The following is a 9,916-nucleotide window of genomic DNA, read 5'->3' as shown; positions in this document are numbered from 1 at the left end:
CTACAGCTCAGCAAGAGGAAGCAGCAGCTGGACCAGGAGACCAGGTAGCACCACAAGCAGCAGGGTTGCTGTAGATGGGAGGAGAAAGGAAGGTTTCATTTGAGAAATCTCAAGACAGGGATAGTTCCTCTAAATATTCAGAACTTTACACCCAGCTCAAAACCCAAGAGAGTAGGCTCTGGGGGGCCAGCATGCCTGGCTAGACTCTTCTGGCTTCCTCAGGATTCCTAAAGTACTCAAGTACCAGGAGGTGAGGAAACTGATGGATACCCACCACTTCCAGGGTCCTGTGCTCTAAGACACCGACTGGGGATAAAAGTCTTTCCTATCCAGAGTCTTCCTAGCTGTCTAGGGAGCCCAACAGGATTTTCCTTCTTCACCCAAGAAGAGGTTTCTGGGTCTGAACCTTCTGAAAGTCCATTGTTGCAGCAATGTGTATTCCTTCTATGCCAGCTGGTGTGAACTAGAACCTACCTGTGGCTCTCAGCCTTCCTGCACTAGGCATCAACCATTTGGCCCAGAAGGGCAGCATCTTTCTGACTGAATTGTGGATCTGGGTAGGGATCATGGTTTCCTTGGGCTTGATATAAATTCCAAATTTCTCTATGCAAATGCATGAAGGCCCTGTGATCACTTCTGTAGTTCCTCTTCCTACTCCAAAGACTTCTCATGTTTCCAGAAACCCTAGAGTGTTAGAGCTAAGTAGATCTAAGAATGCTCTGTACACAGTAGTCTAACTGTAGCTCATTTCAGGTTCTTGCTGGCCTCTCAGTCAAACTGAAATTCCTAGGATAACATTTAGTGGGGCCTGGTTGTAATTAAGTAATTCAGACACTGTGCAGATCCTGAGTGGTGATAGGCATAGGAGACAAGGTCTCTAGAGTGTGAGTAAGTGATTTTCCTATGAATGTCGAGACCCACACCGTTATGAGTTCAGATCAGATGTAGGAAATGTGTACATGGTTTCTCATATTCTAAAATAAAAAGCATTTGTGCAATATCTATATTCCAAGTCATATGTCTTGAATGTCTCTCTCTTAATTCTCAAATAATACTGCTATGTTATTTGTCATTTGGGACTATATCATTCAAATTGGGAAACAGATGCATGGATATCTGATAACTTGCCAAGAGTCACAGAGCTAGTGATGTTTGAACCAGATTGCCATGTAATCTGATTCCAAATCTATGACAGAGAGCATGATACAGTAATTTTTTCTGAAAGTATTATGGAAGGATTACTATAATAAGTGATACTTGAAACGTAACCACCTTGTCTTGAAAGGTATTCACCAAACTAAAATTGATGATGTCTTTGCTTGCATAGAAGGAGACATGAGGTGAAATGATGAAGAGAGAACCCAGGCCACAAGGAATGATGGGTATACAGCCACAGAGACCTCCAAACACATGGAAGATTTGGTTTGAAAGGATAAATACCCACTGATGGAACTTCTCACTCTTTATAGGGCTGGGCCTGGTAATAGCATTTTCCTGAAGTCCCTCACTGTGTTCAGTCATTTCTTATACACCTGCACTGAGGTGTGTGCTCCTTGGCTTTACCAAAGCTACCCTTCGTCGTTCTAGGCATCCTCGCCATGTGCAGGTCTACTGGGTGTCTTCTGGTAGGGAGCACCCCCTCCTCCATTTCATGATGTCCCCACCAGCTCCACCTCTAACACAGACCCAGACTCACCTGAGCTGCTGAAATGACTCTTGTTGGTAGAACCACTGTAGAAGCAATTGAAGTTGCTCTTCTTTCTTTGTGGGGAGTTCAGAAAAATTATGTCATTGCCTTTTCCACTTGCTGTTTTGGTGACTTTGTGATATACTTCATAGCTTGGAATTAACACCTCCTCTTCGTTGGGGTAGTAGGAAAATGCTTTTATATAAACCCCCAAGCAGGTTTTGATGATAAACAGTGTCCCACTAGCACCACCAAAGATATTAAGAGCTACTGTTTTGTCAAAAGATGAGGAAGCGAATTGCCCAAACCGCACAGAGCCCTTCCCACTGTAATGAAACTTGTTCCTTGTGCCTCTGTAAACTGAGTAACAACTCTGGTTACTCAGAAGCTGAAGAGCTCTTGTTAAGTAGTAATGGAAGGCCTTGTAATGGAAGTTACTGGTATTTTTCTTGAATTCTCTAACTGCTGTGTTAAAATCTTTGTGGATGTTCCCAGTGTAAGCCACTACAGCCATTCCGTGGAAATCATGGAAACCTTTGGGAGTGCTCATTGTATTTTTTATCTCCTTCCATAGTTTCTCTGACTTTTCCCACTCACGTTTTAAATCCCCATTCTTGTTGAAGTCTTCTTGTAACAGCTGGGGTGCTTTTCTCTCCATGTCTTCGACACAGCCCTCATACTGATCATCAAATGCATTGGGAGCCATGTCCAGGTCGGAAGGTTCAGTCAGGCCTGTCACCTGAAAGAGAGAAGTGGGTTCTATTCACTCACCAAGTTTGCTAAGTTACTAAAATACGCTGGGTGTCATCTGGAGCCAACAGCACAAGATGTCACATATGCCATCCTCACACATGGCACATGCATGGACACAATCTCATTATGTTATACGGGGTGAAGAAAGGCAAGGCTGAGGTGTCTGATTCTTTTGTGTTTATGGATACTACAGTTTTCTTTTTTATTCAATCAAATTTTTAATCAGCAAACAAAATAACAGGCCTATCATGAAATTTTAATATTCATATACCAGTGTATATTGCTCCTAATCACACAACCTTTGCCCCTACTGATATTATATATACACTACTTCTTCAAGATTCATGCCTCTACTATACTCAACCCTGGAAACTGTAATATCACAAAGACGTGGGAAAGCTGGACCAACAGAGCATAGGTTGAGAATCTTACCTGCTGAGTTAACAACCAAGTCAGGAGGAACGTGTGAACTTTTGATGTCATCTTCATGTTCAAACACAGCTGCAAGGAAATACAAGACAATGAAAGAGGGGTACTCACAGTATTATAACAGTCTGTTGATGGATCAGCTCTGGGTCATCGACGTAATCTTTATTTCACATCTGGAAGTCCAGGCTCCTGCTCACACTGCTCCCACAAAGGCTTACCAACACTCTGTGAACAGCTCTTCTTGGATCCCTTACCAGAGACGAGGCAACTCATATCCTCTCTCCCCAGTAAAGAGCTACAATCAATCAATCCTGGTAACATACAGAGGTATGTAGCGTGTAGACTGCCAGGGAGAAAGAGGCCATATTTTAACATATCTGTCTTAGGCCCTGACGTTTTACTCTCAAAAATACTTGTATTCTCCATATTTGATTAACTTGTGGCCCACATTCAGCTAGTTACTTTTGAATGTCTTTTACTGCTGTCAGTATTTGCTATGTTCTATGATTTGGGTTTGTTTGTCCTCCAAAGATCCCCAGTGTGGCCATACGAAGATAGTGAAACCTCTAAGAGATGAGGTCTACTGGGAAGTGACCAGGTCCTGGAGGACATCATGCTTAGAAGAGATCATTCAGTCTTATGCGATTCTACTCAGTTCCTGCAAGAGCAAGTCTGGCCCCAGAACCTCTCTGGCTTCCTCTCTTGCCATGTGTTCCCTTCTGCACATGGCAATGGCTTCCCTGACATTGTGATAGAGAAGATTGTGATTCAGCCAGGAAAATCCTAACCAGCCAGTGCTTTTATGATATTAAGACTTTCCAGCTGTCAGACTGTGAACTGAGTAAGCACCTTTACTTTATAAACTTTCCATCATCAAGCATTTTGTGATAGTAATAAACACAAACTGAGGAGAAATCTCAGTGGGTAAAGAACTTGCCTTGCAAACAAAGACCTGAGTTTTATCCCAAGAACCCGCAGGGAAAAAGCAGGTGTGATGACATTCACTTGTATTTGAGCACCAGGAGGTGGACAAAGATGGGTCCCTGAGATCCCCAAGACTCACTGGACAGCCAGACCAGCCTATTTGGTGTGTCCCAGGCCTGTGAGGACCCTGTCTTTACCAAAATTGTGGACAGTGCCTAATGACACCAGAGATTGTCCTCTGGCTTCCACATGCATGTAGCCTCATACATGCATGTTTCCACACAAGTGCCTATGCCTACACATGTACATATACCTACACACATGCATGTGCCCACACATGTGCATGTACCACACACAAAAAGAAAAGTAAAACAAAAAGGAAGGAAGCAGACTAGCACAACCAGCCTTATTACTACTTGTATCTTGGGGCTGAAGAGATGGCTCGATGGTTGAAAGCACTGGTTGCTCTTCAAGGGGACCCGAGTTCAATTCCCAGCACCCACATGGCAGTTCACAACTGTCTGTAACTCCAGTTCCAGGGGATCTGACATCCTCATATAGACATATATGCAGGCAAAACCCCAATGTACATTAAATAAATAAATAGATCTTTTTAAAAAAAAACTACTTGTATCTTATGATAATGTAATGTTTTCACTGTTCTTTGAGGGGTGGAGATTTTAAGTGTACACTGAAGAGCAAGTTAAGGAATGAGAAGTAGGTCACTTTCATTGGTTTGGACCCTGCCCTTTATTCCTGCCTAGGGCTTTTAGAAAATCATGAAACCACACACACACACACACACACACACACACACACACACACACGCATACACTTATCTAAGCTTGTTGTGTTACTGTCCACAGAATTTTGACTTAATCTGTCAAAATATCCCTACACCTTGAGAATGGCAGAATGGAGCTACATGCTGTGACTGACTAGTTGCTCTTGGAAAGGCTGGGACTCCCAGTTTCTCCACAGCTTGGCTTCTCCTGCCCTGAGCCTTAGGGGATATTGCAGAAATAACAGACCTAAGAGTTCCGCACTGCAGTGAAGGTTTCCACCTTCTGTACATCCTGGACATTTAAAAACTTGATTAATTTTTATAAAATAACTATCATCAGCTGCATAAGATATCCTCCCTAAATTCTTAAAGTCCTCCTAAACAACCTGTTGTGGTAGCACACACCTATAATCCCAGCCCTTGGGGGGGAAGTTGGGGCATCCTGAGTCCCAGGCAAGTTTAAGATGGAATGGGACTCTGAAAACAAAAACAAAGGGGAAATTAAGCTCTGCCCAGCATAGAAACACAGGTGATTTCCTTCGGCCTTATATATACAACCTGGAGTCATTTAGGATTCTGCTATGTACTTAAAATGGTTCCTAAACTTTGGTTGTATCAGAAGTTCTCTGAAGTATCTGGAAACTTGTCATCAACAGAGACTTCTGGACTCCAGCTCAAACTCACACATTTAGTATTTCTAATGAGCTCCTTTGTTAATTTTAACACAATTTGCTTTTTAAAAAAAGATTTCTTTTTCTTCTTTTTTGTAGTGTGTATGCATGCATGTCTTGGGGTTGGAGGGTAATTGTGCCTTAGTGCAGATGCCCTCTGAGGCCAGAGTACCAGATCCTCTGGAGCTGGAGATTCAGGCACTTGTGAGTTGCCTGCCGTGGGTGATAGAACTGAATTCTGCAAGAGGAAGTACTTGCTCTCACCACTGAGCCATGTCTCCAGCCTACAGTTTGCTTTTGGGAAACTACTGCCCAACATGAATTCCAACTGGTCAGTTCTGAGGACTGAACCCAGAATGCTGTGCATGCCATGAAAACACTTTTCACTGAGCTACAACCAGCTGGACAGTGAAGCCTCTTTACACAACGCACATCTCCACATTCTAGCTCTTTCTCTGGCCTCAGATAGAAACATCCCTTTTCTTGTCTTAAAACTTAGGCTTCAAAGCTCTGTTCTGAAGTCAGGAAGTTTGAGAAATCCCAGATGGTGGTGCCAGCAGAAAGCGATCCTGTAGGGTTAGTGGGTCAGCAGAGGGAATTTCTCATTCAGAAAGCAGGGCTCAGCCAACCTGGAATAAACTTCCAATTCTCTCCTCCCCTCCCTAGTTCCTCATGTGGTTGATCCAGATGTTTGCCTTTCACAGGACTGGTATCTACTTCCCTGTGGGACAGCTAAGGACAGCCTAGCTGTGCCTTATTGGCACTGATGCCCCTCACAACCCACACAGACTGAAGATACACAACTTGAGTCTCTTCAGCCCCAGTATGAACTCGTGGAACTTGTGCCTGCCAATTAAAAGTCTCCCTGGAAATATGTGTAGCTAACACCTGGACCTCAATAAAAACATTCCTCTCTCTCTCTCTCTCTCTCTCTCTCTCTCTCTCTCTCTCTCTCTCTCTCTCTCTCTCTTCATCTCCATCTCCTCTTTCCTCACTCCTCCCACTCTCCTTCCATCCTTCTTTATATCTGTACTCAACTTCCAAGATCCTACATTAAAAAAAAGCCTGTGTTCTCAACATGCAAGAGATCTGGTGCAGAAGGACCTTGAGGTCTGGATTAGACTGGGCCACACAGCAAGAATGCATCTTTTAAAATTCTTAAATTAAAAATGGATAAGTAAAGCAAAGAAGAGGATAGAAGCTAATGTTTGCATGGAGTAGGGAGGAAAAATTGGGATTAATTAAGCATATCCCTGCTCTGTCATGAAAAATCAAGGAAGTATAAAAAGGAAAAAGTCTGTGTACATAAAAGACCATATACATAGATGCCAGTTGCTTCCTGAAGGTCCTAGTAAATTGTGTGGTCCTGCATTACATTTTTAAGTCCTTCTTTTATTTAGATCTGTCCCCATGTCCCTACATGGGCTATTTCTTGCCCAGAACTGACCTTCTGGCTTTAATCCTTAAGTCATAGACCACCCCCCAACACCACTACACCCACTGCAGCCCTCAGATTGTTCTCAGGGTCCCCTCAACTTTAGAGGCCTTCCCCTTCAGAGGACAGAGTTCAGAGTTGTCAGGTACCTGAGCAGGTCTTTGGTGGCTGGGTCTCTGGCCTCTTCTAAAAGCAAGTGTTGCAAAAGGTTGTGTTGTGGCCTTTTATCCTGTTGACAATACACTTTCAGTTTCAGGTTGGATTTGAAAGGGAAGCCAGAGAGTTTATGAACTACTTAAATTAGACAAATTGTACTTTGTTGCTATACCTTTTCCATTTTCCATCTTTTTTATTTGCTTTTGTTTGATACAAGGTCCCCTTAGCCAGGATTGGCTTCTTCATGGCTATGTAGCTGAGGATAATCTGGACTCCTGATTCTCTTTCCACAAAACTAGATTTATTTGTGCAAAAATAGAACCCAGGACCTGGTGCTGCTTGGCAATCACTCTACCAACCAAACTGCATCCCCATCCTGCATCTGTACTTTGTCTGTATCAAAATGAGGCAGAACCTTTCTGTTGTTCCTCACAGGACTGGGGTGTGTGTGTGTGTGTGTGTGTGTGTGTGTGTGTGTGAGAGAGAGAGAGAGAGAGAGAGAGAGAAAGAGAGAGAGAGAGACAGAGAGAGACAGAGAGAGACAGAGAGAGACAGAGACAGAGAGACAGACAGAGACAGAGACAGAGAGACAGACAGAGACAGAGACAGAGACAGATATTGCAGAAAGCAGAAGTTGGTTGACTATACACCATTTTACAAATCATCTGAAAGCCTGTTGTGTAGCTCATCTCTCTCTCTCTCTCTCTCTCTCTCTCTCTCTCTCTCTCTCTCTCTCCTTCTTTCTGTGGGGTGTGTGTGTGTGTGTTTGTGTGTGTGTGTATGTGTGTGTGTCTCCTATGTGTGTTGATTTGAGGGTGTTGTATCTTCTGGAACTGGATTTACAGACAGTTGTGAGCTGCCACGTGGAACCTGAGAATTGAACCTAGGTCCTCTGGAAGAATAGCCAATGCTTTTAATTACTGAGCCCTGAGCCATCTCTCCAGCCCCCTGTGGCTCACATCTTTAATCCCAGCACTTGGGAGGCTGAAGCAGAAGAATCTCTGAATTTGAGACCAGCCAGGTCTACATAGTGAGACCCTGTGAACAAAACAAAACCATCACCAAATTACCTAAGGCCTTTAGGGGAATTAGGTAAAGGTGAAGAGAGGTGACCAAGTTTTTTTTTTTTTTTACTTTATTCATTTTTTGGGAATTTCACACCATGCACTCTAATCCCACCCATCTTCCAGTTCCTCCACATGGACCCCTCACTCTTGTGATCCCCCTGAAAGAAAACTCAAAATTAATTAATAAATGTAAGCTAACGGTTAAAAAAGGAAGAAAAATAAGAAAAAAATACGTTAAAGATTTAAAATTAAAAATATACAATTAAAAAATTCAATAAAAATTAAAAATTCAATTAAAATTTAAAAACCTACAAACCAACCCAAAAACAAACAAGCAAGCAAACAAAATAAGACAAAATGAAACAAAACAAAAAGCCACTTTGTTCCTCTGCGGCAGGGTCCTGTGCTGTTGTTCCCTTTGCGGAAGGGGCCAAGTAGGCGCAGAATCAAACCACACAGACTCCGGGAGGATGTCGAAAGAACAAGCTCAGTTTATTCAGGAAGAGGCAAGCCTTATATACCCTCCACCCCACCCTGGGGGAAGGTCTGATGAATATGCATCTGCTGGTGTGACATGGCTGTCTCTCATTGATCCAGGTCATCTCCAGATCATGTTTCAGCTGCTGTTGCTAAGACCATCATGCAGACCCAGGCTGGCTCTTAAAAAGTATCTTTTTTACTTGTTTGGACCTCAAGCCTACTAGGGATGAGTCATCCCACAGTTCCTCCATTTTTGTCTCTCCATCCCTTCTTCATCTTATTGGCATTGGGAGCTGCTGAGTATCAAGCAGTATACTCTTTTGTCCCAACAGCTTTCCTGGCAAATGTGCATTGTATGTGCTGTTGGTCAGGTTCAAGGCCTATAGCCTCTGGCATACCATCCACACTGGATCCCCAGGGAAACTCCCCAGATATCCTGCTGTTGCTCCAAGTCATGTAGACGATGCGGCCATAGGTCTGAGGACCAGTCCCTTCATGCACTCCAGCAGGTCATAGATGGGGTAGATGTTGGATGGTGCCAGCTCAAATCCCTGGTTTGTAGCTGTGTGGCTGCTGAGTTGGTCAGTCTGGGTTGTTGGAACCTCCCCCCTCAGGTGAGGGGTGGGACCAGTTCTCCCCTGCTGATAGTGAAGGGTAGGGCCAGCATTCCCTAGTGTGGGGTGCCAGCTCTCCTATTAGGGGCAGAGCCATCTTTCCCATGCCAGGGTTATTGGGGTCAGTTATCCCAAAGCTGGTGAAGGACAGGGTCAGCACTCCAAAGATTGGAGAGGTGGGAAGGGGCAGCTCTTCCCTGGCCAGTGAGGGGAGGGGCCAGCACAGCAAGACCCTTGTACTTCAACTCACGGTTCAGCACATGGTTCCCATAGGCCCCTGTGGTAACACGGTAACTGATATCAACACAGACCCTATCTGTGGCAGGGCTATGGATACAGGCATGACCATCAACAGTAGCATGGGCTCAGATGTCACCATGGCCCTGGGTAGTAACACAGGCCTCTCAGATTAGCATGGGCCTAGAAGCACGAGGTCCCCAGACTCCAACCCGGTCCCAGGTGATGGTAGAGACCCTGAGCAGCCACATGTCCCTTAATGGCAATAGAAGCCATAGACCCTGGTTGTTATAGGCCACAGACTTAGACATGGCCACTAGCAGCAATTCAGCTCAGATGCCATTATGGCCCCAGGTGACAGCACAGACCACACAGATTGGCATCACCATGGCTGTAGAGTGGCCCTCAGATACCAAAATGCCTCCAGGTGGAGGCCTAGATGCCAGGCACCCACTCCATCCTCCATGGCAACAGGAACCTTGATTATCAACACAGACTCTGGCTGTGGTAGGGTCACAGGCCCAGACATGGCTCTAGGCTGCAGCTCAAGCTCAGACATCTCCATGGTCCCGGGTGGCAGCCCAAGCCCCTAAGATCAGGATGACCCCTGTGATGGTATGGCCCCTGGGCACCAACTTGGCCACATGTGGTGGTCCAAACCCTGGGCATCCTCATGGCC

General features: G+C 44.6%; 1 protein-coding gene across 1 annotated transcript; it reads right to left on the bottom strand.

Annotated features, from left to right (window-relative positions):
• LOC131912767 (T-cell ecto-ADP-ribosyltransferase 2-like) lies at positions 1–2,923 on the bottom strand. Its single transcript, XM_059265069.1, has 3 exons — positions 2,873–2,923; positions 1,697–2,426; positions 1–68 (listed from the first exon to the last, which is right to left on the bottom strand). The coding sequence occupies exons 1-3, from the start codon at positions 2,921–2,923 to the stop codon at positions 1–3; spliced, it is 849 nt and encodes a 282-aa protein (XP_059121052.1).
• Between the last annotated feature and the right edge of the window lie 6,993 nt (positions 2,924–9,916).

Source organism: Peromyscus eremicus, chromosome 1 (assembly GCF_949786415.1).
Source record: "Peromyscus eremicus chromosome 1, PerEre_H2_v1, whole genome shotgun sequence".
Taxonomy (NCBI): domain Eukaryota; kingdom Metazoa; phylum Chordata; class Mammalia; order Rodentia; family Cricetidae; genus Peromyscus; species Peromyscus eremicus.
The sequence above is the reverse complement of the archived record's forward strand: the minus strand, read 5'-3'. Positions and strand labels throughout refer to the sequence as shown.